The 22,761-nt window shown below is 43.1% G+C and overlaps 1 protein-coding gene across 6 annotated transcripts in view; it reads left to right on the top strand.

Moving 5' to 3' along the window:
• The window catches only part of APP (amyloid beta precursor protein), a 262,344-nt gene that overhangs the window by 230,305 nt on the left and 9,278 nt on the right, over nt 1–22,761 (top strand). For 3 of the 6 annotated variants that reach the window (XM_059392199.1, XM_059392197.1, XM_059392195.1), the window contains 4 exons: nt 4,160–4,381; nt 12,444–12,497; nt 18,507–18,607; nt 21,228–21,374. In XM_059392199.1, coding sequence (XP_059248182.1) covers nt 4,160–4,381; nt 12,444–12,497; nt 18,507–18,607; nt 21,228–21,374 — 524 coding nt within the window. The remainder of the gene's footprint in view (nt 1–4,159; nt 4,382–12,443; nt 12,498–18,506; nt 18,608–21,227; nt 21,375–22,761) is intronic. The other 3 variants (XM_059392200.1, XM_059392198.1, XM_059392196.1) reach the window with 1 other exon arrangement.

The following is a 22,761-nucleotide window of genomic DNA, read 5'->3' as shown; positions in this document are numbered from 1 at the left end:
CTGTTGGTGTTTGAGTCTGTTTGCTGCCCAGTAAGTGTCGCAAGTGTCCTGATGGAAATGCCTGGTCCCATCTGGGGATAATTCAAGCTACCCAGGCTGACAGAACTGTGGGTCCAGTTCCAATATGTGGGGTTTCACCCATACCACCAAGCAATTCTCCAGCGTCAGTTGGAGAATTCAATCAATTCAATCCAATCCCAACAGTATCTACCTAGAGGTAGTGCATATCCCACAAGAGTTATGGGCTCAGTCCTACAAGACTCCCCTGTGCTGCTGATGACCAGCTGTGAATCAGACTTTCCATCCACCTCCTCCTCAGGCTCTATTAATTTACTAGAACAGAGGGAAACAGTGTACTTACTAGATTACTGATCTATTATAAAACAGATATAACCCACCAGCAGCCAAGTGGAAGAGACACCGAGTCCAAAGACTATGGGGAAAAGGCTTGGAACTTTCAGCACATTCCTTTCCCCACATCTCCACATGTTCACCAGCCTCAGAACTCGAAGACCCCTGTCCTTGGTTTTGACGGAGACTTCATTACATAGACTTAATTGATTAAATTGTTGGCCATTGATGATTAAGCTCGGTCTCCAGCTCCTCTCCCCTCCCAGAGGGTGGAGCCGAAAGTGCCAACCCTCTGATCATGTGGTTAGTTCCGCTGGTGCCTAGTGCCCATCCTTCGGTGAGCTGCAGGCTTTTCAAAAGTCACTTCATAGGGGCTCCTGGGTGGGTTAAAGCCTATCCCTTCAGCTCAGGTCATGATCCCAGGGTTCTGGGATCAAGCCCTGCATCGGGCTCTCTGCTCAGCAGGGAGCCTGCTTCCTCCTCTCTCTCTCTCTCACTCTCTCTCTCTCTCTCTGCCTCTCTGCCTACTTGTGATCTCTGTCTGTCAAATAAGTAAAAATAAAATCTTTTTAAAAATTTGTTTAAAAAAGTCACTTCATAACATAACGAGACATACCTTTACTGCTCTCATTACCTATGAAATTCTGAGGGTTTTAGCAATTCTGTGCCTATGAGGACCAAATATAGATTTTTTTAGTATAAATCACTCTATCAAGTGTATACAGCAAAGAGCTTGAGCCTCATAGCTAGAAAGATGAGGTGAGCCCAGATCCAGAGGGCCCTTAATATCTGACAGAGCAGTGTTGGGAGTAATTCAGTAGGAACGGGGAGTTACTGAAAGGGGGCAGAGCCATTCCTCAGTATCACAAACAGATACGGGAAACAGAAAGGGATAAAAAGTAGAGCAGGGGCAACAGCAGGAAACTTCAAAGTTATCGAGGCAGAAAGTGATGATGGTTTAAGGGAAGAGGGTAGTAGAAAGGGGGAGTGAGAAATGAATACGAGAATCCAGAAATGGAGCTTTAAAAGGCGTTGTCAGTAATAGAAGTACGGGACACAGGGCACCTGGGTGGCTCAGTTGGTTAAGCGACTGCCTTCGGCTCAGGTCATGATCCCAGAGTCGTTGGATCGAGTCCCGCATCAAGCTCTTTGCTCAATGGGAAGCCTTCTTCTTCCTCTCCCTCTGCCTGCCACTCTGCCTACTTGTGCTCTTTCTCTCTGTCAAATAAATAAAATCTTATTTAAAAAGGAAAAAAAAAAAGAAGAAGAAGTATGGGACACAAAGAAAGAGAGTTACACATGACTGTGAAGGTTTCAGACCTGTGGCTGGGATCATAGCTCTGCTGCGATTCCAACAGGGGAAGGCAGGACGGAGAGCCAGGGGACCTCGAGCTCAGTTTTGTACATACTAAGCTCATGGGAGCTGTAAGCTAATAGACCCAGCACATTCAGACATAGATAGAACCGAGAGTGGGAGGAAGACGTGAGAGCTGGGGAGATACATTTCCGATTCATCCTTAGAGTGTCAAAAGGCGATGGGATTTCCACATGAAGAGTTGCAGAAAGAGGGGCGCCCGGGGGGCTCAGGGGGTTGGGCCTCTGCCTTGGCTCAGGTCATGATCCCAAGGTGCTGGGATCGAGCCCCGCATCGGGCTCTCTGCTCAGCGGGGAGCCTGCTTCTTCCTCTCTCTCTGCCTGCCTCTCTGCCTCCTTGTGATCTCTCTCTCTGTCCAATAATAATTAAAATCTTTAAAAAAAAAATTATCAAACAAAAAAAAAAAGAGTTGCAGAAAGAGATGGATGGAGATACGAAAGGAAAATGTTGGGATGAAGAGATTCGGAAAAAGGAACAAGAAAAGTTATTCCGAGAAGCCACAGGGAACCAGCTTGGAACTGAGTATGCAAGACAAAGAGAAACGCTTTCCAGAGGGACGGAGAGGTTAAGTGACAGTAAATGCCACAAAGATACCGTCATGCCTCCAGGTGGGGCCCAGAGCAGATCATGCTGGCGAAGGTTATTCCCTCTCAGAGGAACGTGTGAGCACCAATAATTATTCTAGAAGATCATCTCTTTAGTATTGTAAGTGCTCAACAGTCAGAAGCATACGATTTATATAAAAGAAATGCCCATTTAATTTATTAAAGCAGACATTGGCTAAGTTATAAGCCATTAGCCATGCCTCTGTAGGACATGAAAAAGTTGGAGTAAATCTAATGGGGCCCTTTCATCTGCATGGGAAAGGTCATTACAGGCATCAAATAATTGAATTTTAGAATGGTGCTGGAGCAAATAGCTATATATTAGAACTCAAATTAGACTTCAGAAGGACTGTTTGTCTTGGGATTTCATCATTTAGAATGATATCTTGCAATAAAACTGACTCCATAGAAAGATATTAATCTTATGCTTTAATGCTCTTATCTCAAATTGTTTTAATTGACCCGTTGGAAAGGAATTTTAATTTTTCAGGTAAAATTTTTTTGTCAACTTAGAATATGAAGGACGGGAGGAAAATGTTACAGATCAAATTTAGATCCTGATTTTATTTTCTTCCTTTTCTGCAGCAGTAATACTAATCAGTGATTGGTCTGAAACATATAATACAGTCAACTCTTGACAGAGGTGTGATTGGAGGATGAGATATTCTGCTTAATACCATTTTTAATAGCACACATACTAGTCATGGGTGTCTAACTTTAAAAAATATATTCCACAGAGAAACCTGGTGACCTGTGGCAGTGTAAGAAGATTCACAAATCTTATGATAACCCCATATTTAAAGTAGTGATGCCAATTAGTACAAGGTTATATTCCCAGCTCTCTTTCTTTTCCAGTAAAAAATGCACTGCAATAATTAAATGTATAATGTAGGAATTTTCACTAGTCTATAAAAACTTGGAGATAAGTAGATTATGTTCCACAAAGTTGGTTTTGTTTAATCTGTTTTTTAAAAGGGGTTAGCTGAGGGGGGCCTGAGTGGCTCAGTAGGTTAAGCGTCTGCATTCAGCTCAGGTCATGATCCCGGAGTCCTAGGATCGAGTCCCACATTGGGCTCTCTGCTCTGCGGGGAGCCTGCTTCTCCCTCTCCCGCTCCCCCTGCTTGTGCTTGCTGCCCCTCTCTCGGTCAAATAAAGAAATAATCTTAAAAGAGGGGAGGGGTAACTGATAGCATTTTTTGAAGAGAAGCATCAGCGGGAGAGAGGGGAAATTGGCTTTAGAGGGCGTGACAAATGCTGGGAGACAGGGAGGTTTCGTCCAGAGCAGGCTGGAGCAGAGCTTCCTGTCTGCGAGGCCCCCACTGGGAGGGCAAGGGGACTCCCTCTCCGTTGCCTCAGTACATCGATCATGCAGCACCCAGGGGTCCTTTGGGGAAGGCAGATTTGTTCAGTGCGAACTGCCGCCATGTCCCGGCAAACAGCTCAGCAGAGCACACTCTTGATTTCTCTAGGATCCCAGGCTACTAGAGCCTGTGTCAGAGGAGGCAAGGGAGAGCTCTCGAGGTCTTTCTCCGTGGGGAGGAGTGGTGCAGCCGTTCTAAGCTGCAGCCTCGGTGGGAGCCGTTCTCCCTGGGCTCACATCCTGCCTTGGGCACATGCTCTGGTTTTACATAAGTGGCTCAACTGCCACGGGCCTCAGTTTTCACATCTGTCAGATGGAGCTGACAGTGGTACCCACCTCGTGGCCCTGCATGAGGTCGTGTGTGCAGAGCAGCGCAGGTCTTGTATGGGGGAGACCGGAAAAGGGAGCCAGGGCTGCAGTCATACGTGTTGCTGTGACCCACCATGCACGTGGCTTTGTTCTGTTTAGATGAGCTGCTTCAGAAAGAGCAGAACTACTCGGATGACGTCTTGGCCAACATGATCAGTGAACCAAGAATCAGTTACGGAAACGATGCCCTCATGCCGTCCCTGACGGAAACGAAAACCACCGTGGAGCTTCTTCCCGTGAATGGGGAGTTCAGCCTGGACGACCTCCAGCCCTGGCATCCTTTCGGGGTCGACTCGGTGCCGGCCAATACAGAAAATGAAGGTAAGCGGCCCTGGAGTGAATAAGAACATTCCAGTACATATGTGTGTGTGTGTGTGTGTGTGTATACACACATCTTCCTGATATTCTTGAGTTGCGACTTCTTATATGCATTTGAAGAAAAATACTTTCTCCCCAAGAGGTATTTTGTTGCTTCTGGAAAAAAAGAACAATATTCAGTGCGTGTTTATGAGGCAGTGGCCAGTCCAGGCCCACCTTCAAAGCAAACAGGGGATGAAATTATGTAAATGTTTCTCCCTGTGGGAAGAAGTTTTCGTGGGGCCGGCAGAAACGGGGATTTGGAAAGCAGCAAAATAGTCTTTGCAGGTTAAATAACCTAGTGCATTAAATTTCAGATTGCATTGACTGTTAAAAGCAAAGATAACCACGTACAAATAAAATGTAATTTTGCTGAAAATTTAAACAACTTTGTGTTTAGAAAGTTAAATTGAAGGCAGCTGTCAAAATGAAGAAGCGTATCAATCTACATGATTTTTCCTACGATAGCTTAGAGATTTTTGCTGTCAACAAATTTGCACATTGGCAGATATACTTTCTTTCACAGGGATTTCTTAACAGAAACTTCTAAACAATATCTCTTCACAAGAGAACATCTTTTTATTCCTTAAACATTTTTACATGTTTAGAAGTATACAGTTTCAAACACGGGAACACCTTGATTTCTGAACACCAATAGCACTTTTTTTAAGAACACCAGATTTCACCTGTGAGTGTCTTTTGTTAAAGTGGCAAGTTTGGATGGTGGTAATAATTGTAATAGGACTACAGTAGGGAGACCTCAAAATGCTGTCAGTGTATGCCTCGGATTAAATTTAGACTCAGTATCAGACCCTAAGTATACTACAGAAGTATTTTTTTTTAAGGAACCATTACAGAAAATCTTTCTGTGGGGGCACCTGGGTGGCTCAGTTGGTTCAGCCACTGCCTTCAGCTCAGGTCATGATCCTGGAGTCCCAGGATCCTGCATCAGGCTCCCTGCTCAGCAGGGAGTCTGCTTCTCCCTCTGACCCTCCCCCTTCTCATGCTCTCCCTCTCTCTCATAAATAAATAAATTCTTTTAAAAAAAAAAAGAAAGAAAGAAAGAAAATCTATGAACAGTCTCCATATGAGTAATCTCCCCAAATTTGTTTCATTAATTTGAAAAAGGGCACCTCATAGTAGTAATCCCAGCTACGAAAAGCAGTATCATTTATATCAAATGTAATGAAGATTTCACCGTTTATAAAAATAATTCTGACACGGGAAAAAATTTAAAGACTTCTAAAAATCAAAGAACTTCAGTTACAAGGGTAACTTCCTTATTAAATTTATTAATAATAGAGTGTTAACTGTACCTTTTTTTTAATAGGTGGGGGGTACATTTTGGTCTTTTAAAATCCTCATCATTCTGTCCACTAATGAAAATTCTTTGTGGAAAATGTCCAGTCTCATTTGTAAGTTTAAATGCACACTGGATTTCCTCCTTTCCTTTAGCATACTGAGCTGTTTAATTAAGGGAGAAATAGGTCCCACATCTGACTGAAGTCTGACAAACTTCTTTGGTGGAAAATTATAACCCTCTATACCAAAATGCCCTGTATACCAAATACTGTTAAATGTTTGTCATTTATGTCCAACTCATAGCTTTTTATGAAAAAACAAATTTAAATACATAGATTAGACTGTTCTTTGTTAAAAATTACTCTGTCTTTGAGAATTTATTCAACTGCAGTGATTCTAAAATTATAATTTACAAGGAACTTCCTATCACTTTCTCGTAATTGAAGAGCTTTTCACATATTTGAAATACATAGTTTCTATAAATAAAATGTTCCCATTTAATAGTTTCCATTACTTGTTGATTTTGGAAAAGTAGGATAAAACCTATTTCAGAGCCGACCTAAATTTTTATGATCACACGCACACAAAAATAATAGAAACTAGAAATTATAATTTATTTATGGTGAAGTTTAGAAGATTTAGAAAGCCAAAGTAAAGCTACATTAGCAGAGTAAAAATTGATTTATAGAAATTACTGTGTATGTTTGATATAATACTTGATATTTCTCTTAAATGTTGTGAATCCTATACAAATGTGGGCTATACAGAGTTTTTGTAAGAGCAACAACAGCGAAGACACTCAGCCCTGTTTATGTTAGCTTCTTCTAATTTAATGAATACAGTGAAATGCAGTGACACCATTAAGAATAGCAAAAAATGTGTATTATTCGAGAAGGTGTTGCATTTCCTGAATTTCACATTTTCTCTTTACTTTCTCACCCTATCAGATATTGAGAGCTTAACTGCTTAGTATGAACACACACTTCCTTGGTATCTTTAATGAGGTAAATTTAACTTTGCATTTATCATATTTGTAATAGAAACACCAACAGTTAAATAACTCTTCCTTTCTGTACTCCAAGCATTTCATCCTGACTCCATATGTATAATTATGTGGTCATATGCATATATGTGGTCTCCATTAAAAAGTATATGCATTCTAGTAAACATTTGGCTAATATTAAAATTTTTAAATAGTAGGCAAACTGACCCACTCTGTTTAGGGAAAGAAGTGCAAGGGTATTTGTTGTTCTATTTAAGGAGAAGTAGAGGGAAGAACTATTTTTACCCAAACTGCTTCCTAAAACCCAAACCTTAATGCCACTGTCAACATGTTCACCGCTTTCCTGGTCTTCTACCCATTGACAATCCTCCCAAATCAAATAAGAAAGAAGTCTTGGTCCAAATTAGGAGGCAAGCAGGGATTGTCCCCCAGCACTCGCCAGATAACCCGAAGAAGGAAAGTTGGGTTAATTACTAGATTTCTCCAAAGTGATCAGCTTTTGGAAGGCTAAGAACAATAGATTTTGGAGATACCCCAGAAGAGCAATGGACTTAAATACCTCCCCTCAGAAGTAGACTCTGAGAGTGGCCTGTCGCCATTGGTCCTAGGAGACTGTCTGTGCTCATGCACATAGACCCACACTGCAGACCATTGGGTGCCGCCAAGATGCCCACTTGGGCAAAGTCTTTGATTGAGTGCTTCTGGATCCTTGTCCAGGACACAGCCAGTCACATCGCCCAAGCCTCAAAGGAAGAGCTGATACTCTTGTTAAATAAACACCTGTCATTGACAAATAACAAAATCTTACATGAGAGTATTACAAGGCAAGAATATTGAGGATCTCAGAGCTTGAATTCTGGTTCTTGGTGTTATCAGACCCAACACTCCTTTTATAACATTTTGAAAAGCCTCCTTAACAGTGAATCTTAACATAAAATGGATTGACAGTGTTTCAGGGGGAAAATCAATATAATGGATATAATATGTAACAAGTGTTTCAAGGCATAAGTGTTCGGGCTTGACGGCCAGTGGGAACAGTGGCTGGATCATGTCTTTGTCCTGTGTGGATGTGAGAGATACAAATGCGGACTGACACAGGGCTGATTCCACGATTCAGGTTCTATGAGCAACCGTGGATGAGTTCCTGACGTAGTGGAGAACTCTTGGGAGGGCTGTGATGAAAACAGTCTCCCCCCATTTTACCCGGTGATGAACTCTTAGCATATCCAGGTTACAGTAAGAGCTATGCAAAAAATGCTTTGTGTTTGTATATTGAACTGAACTATGCTCTAGACCCACATAATCATAGACAAATGAATGTCCAGCAGGAATTTAGGAACTTGTAGAGGATTCGAGGCTATTTTTACTCGTGTGGGAGTGCCCTGTGCACGACATCTAACATCCCCACCGCCCCACAGAACAGAAGCTACCCCAGACTCCTGAATGGCGGTTGGATCATCAGAGTTTAAATTCCGCACTGCTGGGCGCGGTGGGCAACATAGAGAGCCTCTGTGGCTATTTCCTAGTCTGTAAAACAAAGGTAATAATAATTCCTAATTCAGAGATAAGGTATGAGCATTCAATGAGATGGCAGGCAAAGCTCTGGGCAAAGTATCTACAACAAACCAAGTAAATATTTAGTGTAACTTTCTTTCTTTCTTTTCTTTCTTTTCATTTTCCTTCCGTCTTCCTACCTTCCTGTCTTTTCTTTTTTTCCTTCCTTCCTTCCTTCCTTTCTTCCTTCTTTCCTTTCATTCATTTGTCCATTCATTTGTTCTTTCCATAGAATCAGGATCTCATTAGAGAGTTTTTACCAGCTGCTCCCAGGGAGAATCACCCTGTGGTCCAAACAGTATATCCTTATATTAACAATGTAACGAACCATATAATGACCCAGTCCTAAAATACCCCCTGTCTGCTCTCACCATCTCCTCCCCTTTTCCCTTTCCCCAGGGCCTTGTTCCTTGTGAATGTCTCGACATGTGCTCACACACAGAGCCACTGAAAATACCTAAAGTTCTCAAAGATTTCCTTTGATTGTTCATGCAGTCCTTATCATCAGAGTTTCCGACGCTTACCAACAGGTCGTTGCTTTTTCTTAAGAACAGTCAGTCAAGTCCAGAGAGAGGGTCAGACACCCAGGCCTTCTTCTAATTTATATTGAAGAACGAAGCATATCAGTTTTCTGACATCTTAGGCTCTTTGGCCAGTTTGCCTTGAGGGATTTTCCTGTGGCTTTTTTCAGATCCACAGAACTTAACTGAGTAACCCACAGTGAAGCTGTAACTTAACAAACTGTTGTTCTCGTGGATCGTGAAGGCGTCTGGCTAAAGGCATCTGTGTTTGTTCTGCCTTGTCACGATTGCCTGCGCAGGCCAGCCACAGAGTGGCCAACAGTCAGCTTCCTTGTATAGAATACATACATGAAACACTAAGCTTCTCTAAGAGGCACAACAGGTTTTTTAAGACTGCATATTTGTAATTGCAACGTGTACTTGCCCACTGGTATATTTCTAATTAGCGTAATAACAAAGCAATGATAAAATCTCTTTAAATGCTGAAATTGAGGGCACCTGGGTGGCTCAGTCGGTTAAGCATCCAACTCTTGGTTTCAGCTCAGGTGGAGATCTCGGGGTCGTGAGATCGACCCCCATGTCAGGCTCCGTGCTCAGTGGGGAGTCTGCTTGAGATTCTCTCCCCCTCTCCTCCTGCCCCTCCCCCTGCTCGCACACACACTCTCTCTCTCAAAGAAATAAATTTTAAAAATCTTTTTAAAAAATAAATATGGGAGTGCCTGGGTGGCTCAGTCCGTTAAGCGCCTGCCTTTGGCTCGGGTCACGATTCTGGAGTGCCAGGATCAAGCCCCATGTCGGGCGCCCTACTGAGTGGGGAGTCTGCTTCTCCCTCTCCCTCTGCCCCTCCCCACTTGAATTCTGTCTCACTCTCTCAAATAAATCTTTTTTAAAAAATAAATAAATATATAAGTGCTAAAATTGAAAAAAAAAAAAATGTCATTTTCAGGGCCTGTTTTCTGTCTGTGTAGAAGTATTTTCCTGCTGATTTCCTCCATTTCCTTTGGCCTGGTGGGAGGCTGTGCTGACAGCATTCAGCTCAGAACTCATCTGTTATAAGGAGCCGCAGAACAAACTCAGAAGCCCCAGAATGTGACTTCTCTGAGGAGAAGGTGTGCTTCAAAGCTACGGAAGGCCTGGGAATAACACATTTCTGCTTGAGTTTTAAGATGACTGCTTTCATATCTTTAATTTACTAAACAGCTACTGTAAAATGTTCTGAACACTATGTTGAAGTTACCTTCTGGTTCAGGGAGCAATAGTTCATTTGGAAAAATTAGAAAGTATCTGTTGGACTGGGAAATAATGCACCACTTTGTCTTGTTGATGTGTATGCGCATTTTTAGCACCGATGTCATAACTGTCTTAAAAAATTGATGTCTACTCACCGAACACAGGAGTTACTTACTTTTTGAATATTAATTCATACTGAATCAGCCTCAAACAGTTAAAGCAGGCTAGGTTTAAGTCAGTAAACTATTAATTTTTTCACCTTCTGAAAAACAGACAAGATTTTATTACTGTTTTCAAACAATACATGCACATGGGGGAAAAAGGCAGAGAAGCTTCTAGAAACAATCTCCTCACCCAGAAATAACTAATGTTAGCTTTTGTGGTAATATCTTTCAGACCTTTTTCTTTTTGGGGGTCCGTGCATTTGCTGCTTTTTCTGCATTTCTTTAAGGAATTGTGGAATAGTGCTTTATCATTTATAAGGTTTTAATGTGTATATGGGCACATTTACTTAAGACAAAACCCAGGATTGGAAAGAATGTGTCTCGCCCAAGATCACAGAGTGAGTCAGTGGTGGCATTTAAGTGGACAGCTCTTCAGCCTGTATTTAAACCACAGATTAACGGCTGATTCCCTCATGAGTCAAAGACAGTTTCGGATGATTTAGCCACCGATGAACAGGATCCCCACTTCGAATTCCTCTCTCGCTCTATGAGTGTGCTGCTTGGACGTGCTCTTCTCTGCAACTGAAGCACCACCAGAGCTCTCCCGAGGAAGTCCTCAAAAATACAGCAACCCCTCCGGGAACTCAGTAATAAAGCCCCTCACTAAATATTGTGGCAGATGGGAAAAAAGGTAACAACACAGAGAATCCGTGCCATTCAAATGTATTTGTGAGTTGCAGAAGGCTGTCTTAACCTATCAAACCAGGAAAGTACTAGAAATTAGACATTCTCTCAGCAAGAGTCATTAAGGAAGGTTGAATAAACACAGCTTCATAGTATGGGAGCGTTTCTGAAACAGGTTTTAAAATTGTTTTGTTTCTCAATACAATGAGAAGAGGCTGTTTACATATGAAGAAACAGCCTCAGAGGTGGACTTTCACCCGAAGTTGCTTGTGGTCCGGGTGCTGGTGCCAGCGTTGGGTTGGGAGGCCTGCTCCCTCCTCCCGGCCGTGCTGCCGCTCTGCATGCCAAAGGCCCAAACCCCGTTGCTCTTCGGACTTGTCCAGATGTCTTCATATTCTCAGAAACCTGATTTTTTTATAATGTGAAGGCTTGTCTCCCTGCCGCTCTCTTCTCCCTCACTGTTCTGCCAACATGGGACATTCAGGATGGATCTGGGTGTGGGGTCCCACCTCGGAAGGCCGGGCTGTGAGCATCCGTAAGCCGGATGGTCTTCCCGAAACTGCTCACCCCGAAGCCAGCCCCTCGAGCCTACCTTACCTTCCCGTGGACGTCTTTGCTCACCTTTCCTTACCTTCTTACCTCCTATTTTCCAGGCTTTTACCCAAGGGGTTTTTCCCCTTCCTCGGCTTCATTTGCCCCTTTGTCCGTTTATTAATCCTTAAAGCTTTGTTTCTCTCCGTTGCCTGTTTCTTCAAAGACCAGTCTAAGTTCAAGTTAATGCTTTCTGAGACTCAGAAGCTCTTTGGAAAGGCCAGCTCATGGCAGGCAATGGCGGGCACCACGGTGCCACCAGCACGCTTCCTTTGGTTCCAGCCCAGGACTCGCACAAAGGAAAAATTGCAGAAGTTGAAAAATACAAAAGGGAGTACTCACATTTCACACACCACCACTGTCTGTTATCTATTAAAATAGTAACTGGTTTTTAAAATTAGAGAGAGAGACTGACTCTCTGGTTTACTTCTTCTACCCTCCAAATGGGAGCAAATTTGGTGCACTGAGTGGCAGATTATGTGGTGAGATGTTCCTCTCCCGACAAATCCATATTTGCATTTCCCCTGGGGATTTAATGGAGCCCTTTTGTAGTTAATTAACCTTAAAATAAGAGCAGATCGGACAGTTGTTAAAAGAGGTATCTCCAGGATTTTTCGCCGGGCTGGGTATATTGTATTTTATCTCTAATCAAAAGCCAAGAAACCATCCCTAAACTCTATGAGAAGGAAATCCACACACCCCAACCCCTCTTCTCTGATGTTGCTGCATATCCTGCAAGTGTTTTTATCAGAAACCTCAGCAGTGGGGCTGGCCCACGGAGAGCGGGAAGGCTTCTGAAGTGGTCCCGCTCCCGTTCCCTGAAACTCGGGATAAACTCCCTGTGGTTCTTTGCCAGCCGCTGCTTTCCTCTAACGTGTGTGTTCCCCATGCTTTTCCCTGCTCCGTGTTCAGGAGCCACAACTCACCATCTCGATTTGTCTCGTTTGCTTTCCGCATCTCTCGCTTCCTGTGCCCAGTTGAGCCCGTCGACGCCCGCCCTGCTGCCGACCGAGGACTGACCACCCGACCAGGTACAACGCGGTTCCCTTCTGCCTCCCGCGTGTTCTGCTTGCGCTCGAGCCCCGCCGTCTCTGCTCTTCCTTATGAGCCTCCCTCAACTGCAGATACCGAGAGAGAAGATCTGAAAGGACCGTGGAAACCAGACTTCTCAAACCTTCCCTCTGCTTCTCCTTACGCTTTGTTTCCCAATTGCCTATTGAAGAAATCTGGTTTTCTTTCTGAGCTTTCCTTTTCAAATGATGAAAGAGCCCATCCAACTTAAGGGTTTTGGGGTTTTTTTTTTTTTTCCTTTTTTTTAAATGGAGAAGACTATCTAGACCTTTCTGTCCTCAAAAATGGAAAACCACACAGATGCACACTCTCTCTAGTGACGAAGTAGTTTCTGCTTTGAGCATCTCCTCCTTCCTTCCTTGTTTGGTGTGCAGTCAGGTCCTCTTCTGACTGAATTGGGCTCAAACTTCAGTCAGTTTCTCACACAGCGGTGACCCTAAATATATCAGAAAGGGACTACCTCTAGAGCCCAGAAGTATATACATTTTCTCTCTCGTGGGTTGTATGGACTTACTCTCCATGAGTAACTAAAACAACAGAAAGGTTGTATGTGCATTGTTTTGTATACAAGTCTTTAATTTTTATACCACTTAAAATTCCCATTAACACTGAAATAGACACTTTTTTTTTTTTACAGTTTCTCCAGCATTAAAAGAAACACACGTTTACCCTTTGTTCTATATTCAGCCTTTATCTCCACAAACAATGCATACCTTCCCATATCTATTTTCTTCCTTATCCCTGTAATGGCTCCATGCAAGAGTCAAGGACCAGGGAGTTCCCCTTGTTGGAGGATGTTAACACACGGAGGTCCCTGGTTCGGGTGCTGTCTGTAGCAGGCCAAGAACAGACCTGGCCCCTCGCACTGCCATTGCCAGCCCAAGTCACTTGTGTCCCCAGACACAGTCCTAGATGAGAGCTCCGAGCCGCCTTGTGACATCTTCATGCCTCGGTTGGTTGCTCACAGGCGGCAGGGAGAGCGGAGTGACTGTCTTGACAGCTGCTCTGGCTCATTTTAAGAATCTCTGCCTTGAGGGCTTTTCAGAGGAATTTAAATGATAGTAAGTCAGACACAGTTCGGGCTCTCCTAATGTCTTCCTTATTGCCATTGTCATGCAAGTGAATTTTAAGAGCCAGCCATTGATACCCACGGTTACGGTTACCCGTGGTTCTCTGCTCCCTGTGGAGTTCAAGGCCAAGGGTGGTGGAGTTCAAGGCTGAGGGTCAGGTCCATTCTAACCAGGTGAGATCCCCTCAGGATGGTCGTTTGCCTTGGGCCTTTTTTTAACGGCCCTCTCTATTTTATTTTTAAGGAAGGGATGGTTTTCATCTACAAGAATAAAAAGTGAATTAGAAGCACTCTTTTTCAAGCAATTTTATAAAGTTCCTCCATTGGGCCCCCTAGGCCAATGTGTTTTAAACGCAATATGAGGGAGGAGAGGTTGATACCACCAAAGCTGGTATTTCCCCCCCTCTTTTAAAAAAATCTGACATGAAAATAATTTCCATAGATTTCTCCGAAACAGTCGGTTTTAAGGGAAGAGCTGGAAGGTAGTTAGAGGTGTTTTGTCTGGGGAGGAAGCCGTCTGAAGTCTTTATTACAACAGTAACAATGTTTTAGTAACAGCAGTATTTCATTTTGGTATTTCACAAAGATCAGTGCATTAAATGCTGTGGTGGGTGGAAAGAAACGAAATGATGAAGTCCCTGTTCTCGGGATCCTGAAATGTAACAGAAGGAACACACTTGGCATTTCTAAAAGAGGAGATGGAATTAGAAAAGCAGGGGAAGGCGGGCCCACGTAAGGTGTAACCCAGGGCGTCTGTGACATAAGCAGACGAGGCACTCACAGAGGGTTAACCGAGGCGCGCTGGAGTTCAGCTTCGGGAAAGCTTTCAGAAGATTTGAGTCTGATCCACTGGTGAAGAAGAGGGGAGGGAGTCAAAGACGAGGGTGGCCTAGACTCCACTCTCTTTCTTGTACTGGGTAAGGCTAGGGCTTCCCCAATAAAAGAAGGGCCGTAGGTAAGAAAGAAAGATCAGATCTGAAGTGGGGAAGATGCTAGTTTACGAGTAGCTCTAATTGCTGGATGGGTCGTGAGGCCTAGCGTGCTCTCTCTGCTTACAGTCTGTCCCTCCAACATTTGGTTGCTCGTAACATTAGTTTGGGTTCTTCCAGCATCACACTGTAGGAAACTGAATGCATAAGTATGGGTTCTTCCAACATTACACTGTAGGAAACTGCATGCTTGAGTTCAGCGTATACCTTTAGACTTTCCAAACCTAGAGAACCTTCTTCCCAGGATTGTCATAGTGTGTCATTCAGTTGATGGCATCGTTGTTAAATAATTGCTGTTGTCAGTCTGACACAAATAAAGAAAGGGTTTGTGTGTAATCGTGACAGAGGAAGGTGACTTCTCTTTGTCTTTCATATCTGAAAACCCAGGGCACGTCACTTTTAGAATGTAGTGTCAGGTATGGAAAGCATGTTATCAGTGGTGATTTCTGGGCTCAGTGGCCATTTCAAGTACTCCTCTGGCTGAGTTCCAGGGAGAAATGGGCTCTGAAGGTCAGGTTACACCATTGGACCAGAATAAAGAAGGAAAATACATTAACAAGCTCTTCACAGGGGGAGGAAAGCTACCCCTTCCACTATACTTTATTACCACCTTCTCCAGTCCTCACGAAGGAGACCAAGTCCTTGCCCCCAAGCCATGTGAAAGGTTTCTTGAGGGACGTGCCTCCTTCCGCCCTCAAATGAACCACAGACTCTGCTCACTTACCGTGACAGAGAGACCTGGAGTCACAGCAGGGCTTAGAAAGGCCTCTGATAGCCTTAAGCAAAGCTCCTGATGAGGTATTTAAATCGACACATCACATTTCATCACATGCACTGTGAGCTTATTACCGATATGTTTCCCTTTGTGCAAGCTTAGTAATTTTTCTTCCCTTTTAGTGAGGTATAGAAAGTCTTTGCTTAATGTATAGAAAGTGATTGCCCATGCTATACAAAAATAAACTAGAAAGGTCTCTTTCTGCTGAAAGTCTCGTAGACTATTGAGCTACCATTAATTATCGTGGTTCTGACTTCTTACGTGAAGCTGAGTTTTGGTTTGAGTACCCAAAGTATTTTCACCCTCCTTTCAGAAGTCATGTGGGCTTTTACAGTTTTGAGTAGGGAGCTCCTGTGTTTTTGAGGTAATTGTTGGTCGCACAAAACTAAAAGACTATTGAAGAGACTTTTCTTAACGTCTCAGAAATATAATTTTAACTGTTGCGTTGCTAGATCCTGATGACAGCAAAAGGGTGATCTGTAAATAAATTACTGTGGTTATGCCTCTGTCTTAAATTTAAAAGGGCCTATGGGAAGCTAAAAATACATAGCCAGTGAGGCATAACAGAACGTTAGTTTCCCAGCCTAATAAGCGTAGTGTCAGGAAGATTAGAAGTTAGAATGAATTGAAAATCATGAGAAAATGCAATTTATTCCATAGCAAGAAAATAAAGAGCAAAGAGCCCCATAGCTCTCAGGACAGGTCAGGGGTTGAGGGATGGTCTAAGATGAGAAAGAAAGGGAAACTGTCCCACTTTGTGTCTGTATTAGAGAGTGATCTTCTACAAGGAGGAAATTAGAGCCCCACGTACATCCAGATGAAAAAAGAAAGCACTAGCTTCTTGTACTAATTTTCTGTTGCTAATGCAACAAATAATTCCGTAACTTAGCGGCTTAAAACAACAAACGTCAGTTTTCTTACAATTATCAGGACATCAGGCATGGATTAGCTGAGTGCTCCTGGCTCCGGGCCTCTCAGGAGGTTGCACTCAAGACATCCTCTAGAGCTGTAGCCATTTGAAGCTGAAGCTTGACTGTGGTGGGTCTGTTCCCAGACAGAATGGCTGGCTGTTGGCAGGACACCGCTGTATCTCATCATGGGAAACTTTTTGTCGGGCTGCTTGAGGGTCCTTGTGACATGGCTTTTCCAGACCATGATCTGAGAGGGTAAAAAGGGAGGCTGCAGACCCTTTTTGACCTAGACCGAGGGTTCACCCACGATCACTTTCTCTTTTGTCTGTTCATTAGAAGCAGGGCACTCCATGCAGTCCACACTCCGGAGAACGGAATTCAGTCCCACCTGTGGAAAAGAGGAGCAGTAACAGATTTGTGGATATATTTTAAATCTTCGACACCTCTCTACCGTGTCCAAGCCCTGGTGACTCAGACAGATAGTAGGCTAGGAGACCTGGAGGGGGAGATGGTAGAACTACTCTCCATGATCTTCGAGGACCTCCGCAGGGCGGGAGAGCTGGGAAGAAGGGGAGCAGAGACTAGTTCCGCCAGACGGACAGCAGAGGAGACAAGGTGACAGTCTACAGGCCAGGTGTAGATTGATGTTAATCTCGGCTCTGTTTTCCTACGAGTTATTAAATGGAAGCTTTGTGAACGTTTGGACAAGGAGTCAGGGATCTGTCACAACCAGCAGGGCTGCCCACGGTCTTGTCAAATTATCCTCCTTTTTGTGTGAGCTGTGCTGTTAGATTGGCACATGGTGTGCTGTGGACGTTGTGCTTTTCAGTTTCAGCAAGGTGTGTGACAAGTTTCACGGCACCTGTGGATAAGACTGTAGGAGTGGCTGGACAAAAAGCAAGGAATGAGGTTCCATGGGAGCTGGAGGACCTGGTGACCTGTAGCCAGAGCAAGGACCACCAGGAGCGCGATGCCTTTCCTCAGGTGTCCGGTCTGTTCAAGGCTATAAGTCAGAGGGAAATTTCCGCTTGTTCTGCATTGAATAGGCTCCAAGTGTAGATGCCTTGAGGGAACTGTTTGGAGTTTGGGGTAAGGAAGACCGTCATTCTTGTAGGCAGAGCTGTCCGAAATGGAGGCAAATGGATAGATTTTTCTCCATTCACTCAGAACCTGAGGGTTTGCCCTTTGGGTGAGAATACCGTAGAGGACATGATTTTTAAAGGCTTTCTTGGAACACTGGAAAAATAAAGTTTAAATATCAAAAAAACGTCTTTCTCGTCCTGAAATTATAACTTTAGATATTTAAATGCTACAGCATGGAAACTGATTATTTCTGTTTTGTGCTTTCATTTTTCTGTTTGAAAAATTGCTTTGCGTTTTGTTTTGTTGCTTCGAATCGTTATTTGCAAAATGAAATTTATTATAACAATTAGTGTAAGAATCATGTAGCAATTTATAGAGAAGGAAGAGTTAGTAAGTTATAAATTCTGTTAGTCCCACAGAAACATTTTCTAAAATTATGTACTGCAAGTCTTTATTCAGCAGATGAACCAATTATATTCTGTATCTATAACTAAGTCACCTAACTAAATAAATAATATGATTTTTATAGTGCTTCACTGCATAGATACATGAACATAATTTATTTGTAATTGGAATGAAGCCCTAAAGTAGCAGTTTGATTCCACCAGGTAATTAGTACTCATTTTTTAAAGACTTTTATTATTTTTTCCAGAAGACTGAGAACACATGGGAAAAGACGTAGAATAGGCTAAACAGTAAGGCCCTAAAACAAACCAGTGTATTCTGGGAACACATCCTTGCCAACTTCCCAAATAGCATTTAACTTCTGGTTTTCCCCCATTAAAAAATATATATATAAATATGTAAATTATATATTTATATTTTTTATATAAAATTTATATTTTATAATTTTATATTTTTATATTTTATATATATAGCATGTGTTTAAAGGCAGTAGAAACTTTACCTTTGGATTTCTTTAATCTTTAAATTTTTCTTGGTTTGGAACAGGGAGTGGTTAAGGCTTTAAATACAGGGTGCCAGTTTTCTTGAAGAAAGTCATTAAAATCTGCTTCCCCTCCTTCCAGACCTAGAAAGGACGTTTTGGTAGCCTTTGTGTTACAGTGTTAATGTTTACAGAGAAAATGAATTGAGTGTCGTGCGTCCTTTAATGATGGTGTGATGCTTACGGATTATCGCAGGTTCGGGGTTGACAAACATCAAGACGGAAGAGATCTCTGAGGTGAAGATGGACGCCGAGTTCCGACATGACTCGGGGTATGAAGTTCATCATCAAAAACTGGTACGTAAAATGATTTTCCTCTTCCTGCCTCTCGGTTTGTCTCGCCGGATGACCTGCTCACACTTGTCCGTGCTGTGCTGGAAAGCCAATGAGGGAAAAAAAGAAAAACAATAAAGCACTTGCCCATAGGGTCCTCACGGATGCGTAAAGAAAAGAAAAAGAGGGTCTTTATAGAGCAGTTCCTTGCTGCTAAGGCCACCCAGGGCTTAGAGTGAAATTAATGTGTATTCTGATAACCGCTCTAGTTCAGTTCCCTCTGTTTTCTAGGAAGACGGGTGGGTTTATACGACGTGGATTTGACGTTGGCACGTGTCCCCTCTCTCCCTGTGCCACCCCACTGCTCCCTCTGCCCTTCCTTCCTGTCCCTTCCCCAACACCCCCGTTTTGAGTTCTCCTGCACGGCTAGGGTCTTTGGGTTTCAGCCAAGGTGGGGGGAGGCGGGAGGCGGGAGATGGGGAGCAGGACTCCGTGACGTTCCCAGCAGTGCTGCGCCCTGAGAGATCTGGGCAAGGAAGACTGCAGCTTCCTTTCGGACAGAGTCTCTTCCCACCCACTGTTGTTCCCCCCGATGTTAAAATCAGGGTAAACCAAAGGGGAGCCCCCATCCCCTTTGCAGGCAGCTCCTGTCGTGATATAAAATCTTTTACCAGAAGCTTCGGACAAATCAGATCCTGCATTATGTTAGGGCTTCTTCCGTCTTACCAGTAAGCATAGGAAGGGGGTTAAGTTAACGAAGAAGACAATTTCGTGGCGCATTCAGTAGTCAACAAAAAAATGGTACTAAAACCAGGAATGAAAGTATTGAGACGGACTTGCTCTCAGGCACTTGTCATGCACGTGGGGCGGGGAGGGGCCCCAGGCGTGCTCTTTCTCAAGGGAGGGAATATCTTTCCAATATTCGTCAATATAATTTATAAATCCAAGTAGTAAATTCCAGAAGAAACGCCTGTGAAAATGCCTCCTTTCACTCTACATAATGGGAGCAAATCCAGAATGGGTGCGTGACTCAGATTTGCAGTTCAGCTCCCATAATCTTTTTCATACAAGAACGTTATGGTTTTCCCTGGCAGGTTAATCCCGTCTCCGTTATTATGAAATCAGGGGCAGTCTTGATCTGGCTGGTGCTGAAGAGGTTAAAAAAAACTCTGGGGGAGCCGCTGAAGTGTTGGGGGCTGGTGGGGCACGGAGCTGAAGATTAATGTGCGGATTTGCATTTTCCGGGGCCCGTGTCCTACACGAACTCCTGTAATGCGACAGTGACTGATGGCGGCAGCAGCAATTAGGAGAATCAGCTCCCTCTGCTGAGCTAGTTGATAAGATAATGTACTATAATTAGTACAATGAATATTACAAAATTACAGTATTTTCTTAAAGGCATAGGAAGATGTCCAGACTCGCATTTATTCCTGATTACCTCACATTTTTATCATTAGCTAATTAATGATTTGCTTTTTATAAATACGTCGAGCTAGCATATTTGTTGAGAAAGGGGAATAATTATGAACGGTTTCTCATTTTGCTGCAAATAGACCCTGAGTAAGACTCTTGGAAATTGGCTCTATTTGCTGTATTTTGTATTGCCTTTTCGGATCTCTAGGATGTTCGTTGTCACTGTGGAAAATCAATTCCTGGGTTGAGGGTATACTGACAGAATTCTCTAAGGAGCTGTCTTGATTGATTTCTATGATAAAGGTGGTATATGTTTAGTAGCAGTTAAGCCCAGTGGTCCGGCAGAAGATCGTCTCCTTACATAATAGGATTATAAAAGGTGCAGGATGCTTTTATAATTCCAGTTAGGTAGGTGAGGTTGGGAAATAGTGACTTGCTTTTACAAACAGCGTGGAGGAATGTTGAGCGCTGTGTGGCAAGGTTACCAGACTGACTAAATATCTGGGACCATGTTGACGTTCAATTCAAACAAACAGCACGAATAAAACAGCAGGTTGAGTTGGGGTTCTGGAGAAAACAGGAAGAAAGCAGGAGTTCTGTGTGACCATTAAAATTCTTATCTCTTTGCCTACTACTTCCTCCCTTTGAAAAAACTCTCTTTTAAGCATTAGGCTTCTCGGGGCTCAGTACTGTCCTATTGAGTGTGGCTAGAAGTAGGTAACAAGTGTCTTTTTTCTTCGGATGAACTCCTTTGTCTCAGGTGCTTTATTCTCATGTATTATTGTCCCTCTGAGGAAATTGGGACATCTGTGGATTTGAAAAGCACCTAAGGCGGACTGGTCATGCATTGTATCTTCCAGTGACCTCTTTAAAAACCATGATCCATGCCTTTCCAGCCTTTGGTAGATCCCCGCCCCACCTCTCCCCAGATGTCCCACCTGTCAGAGGGTTTCAGGTTCCTCTTGGCTACTGTTTTGCCTTTCTAGGGCCATGGCGGGGAGTGGAATAGAAAGTAGATTTCCCAGAACTGGGAAAGCCACATATTGTACATTGTCCTATAGGTGTCATTATTAGTAGCTAGAATGTGTGGGGTTTTTTTCAAAGTATGCACCAGATAATGGAATGGCCACCAACTCAAATTTAACAGCGTAAGGTGGACACTAAGACTCTTCACTTATCCTATCTAGCTGTCTCCTGCGATTGCAATCCTTTTTCTTGATTTATTTTCAAGGTGTTCTTTGCAGAAGATGTGGGTTCAAACAAAGGTGCCATCATTGGACTCATGGTGGGCGGTGTTGTCATAGCAACAGTGATCGTCATCACCTTGGTGATGCTGAAGAAGAAACAGTACACGTCCATTCATCACGGTGTGGTGGAGGTAGGTAAATGCGGCCGCACGTTTGCAAGCAGTGGTTAAAGAAAGACTACGTGGGAGATTTTGCTTGGCATTAAACTACGAATCATCTAAGTATCTCTTCTTAGGGGGAGAAAATCTATATTCTTGCATGGTGCTCAAGTTTGGCAGCTGTTTTCTTCTTTTGACTTTCATTCATTCTGACTTAGAAATACTGTGATCCAGGCTTTGGATTGTACGCTGTTCCCTCAGCTTCTTAGAATTTGTACTGAAATGTCAAAATAATATTAATGATGATGCCTGGCTTAAAGATATTGTGATTACCCTTGAACATTTAAAGGAAAAGAGAAAAACTACAAGTTAGAAATGAAAAGGAAGGGAGAAGTCTGCTACCAAAAAAAACCCTAAAACCTAAAAAAACCTGAACCCATTTTATTCCCTTTTGGGGGGGGTGGCTTAAAGAGTCTGACTTAAAAGTAAAAGCAGGTAGCAGCAATTAATGGTAATTTTCAGGGAAGAGTTTCACAGAAAATCACATGATATCAAACAGCTTAGCAGAGCTTACAGGGTTTTCTGGATGTTCAGCCTGTTACCCTGCACGTCTATCTGAAATATCTTCATTCCCGGAGGTTAGTGCGGTCACACTGGAGGTGGAGAGAAGATTCACCAAGTGACGGTCACAGTTACTGCACAAAGACGCTTCAGGATTCTGTCCCCACAGGCCAACACGTGACTAACATGAGCGGGTACAACACAGAAGCTGTGGGTTACCCCAACAAAATGGAGTAGCTACAAGATTGAAATATGACTTCTTAAACCCATGATACAAAATACTGAAATAGAAAGTTTACAGATAAGTTCTTACTCATTTTTTTTTTTTAAGATTTTATTTTTAAGTAATCTCTACACCCAATGTGGGGCTCGAACTCACAATCCCAAGATCAAGAGTTGCGTGTTCCACTGACCGAGCCAGCCAGGGGCATTTAAAATGTAGTTCTGGTGTTGGGCCTGGGTTGCAGGGGGGCGGGTAATCCTCAGAGTGTATGTAATTATCTAGGAAACTATTAGAGAAAGTGAATCTTGAGAATCACTTGAGAAATATTAGCTTTTTTAGAGGTGAAAGAGATCTCAGTGATCAGTCAAATTCATCTTTTCTTTTTGTAGATGAGAAAACAGACCCAGACAGAAATGTTCACCTACTGTCAAACTAAATAAGGCCAAGGTCCAAATACAGATTGTCCCATGGCCTATCTATTGTTTCTTCCACCAGAGAGAAATCCATCCAACTTCTCACTAACCCCAAAGACGTGTGCTGCGCACCATTCTCGATCAGAGAAGGGCAGGTCAGCATTAAATAAGTTAAATGTCTGGCAGGGCCAGAAACCTCATTACAGCCAGCACTTACCATTCT

Source organism: Mustela nigripes, chromosome 2 (genome assembly GCF_022355385.1).
Source record: "Mustela nigripes isolate SB6536 chromosome 2, MUSNIG.SB6536, whole genome shotgun sequence".
NCBI classification, from domain to species: domain Eukaryota; kingdom Metazoa; phylum Chordata; class Mammalia; order Carnivora; family Mustelidae; genus Mustela; species Mustela nigripes.
This window is presented reverse-complemented; position numbering and strand designations above follow the sequence as displayed.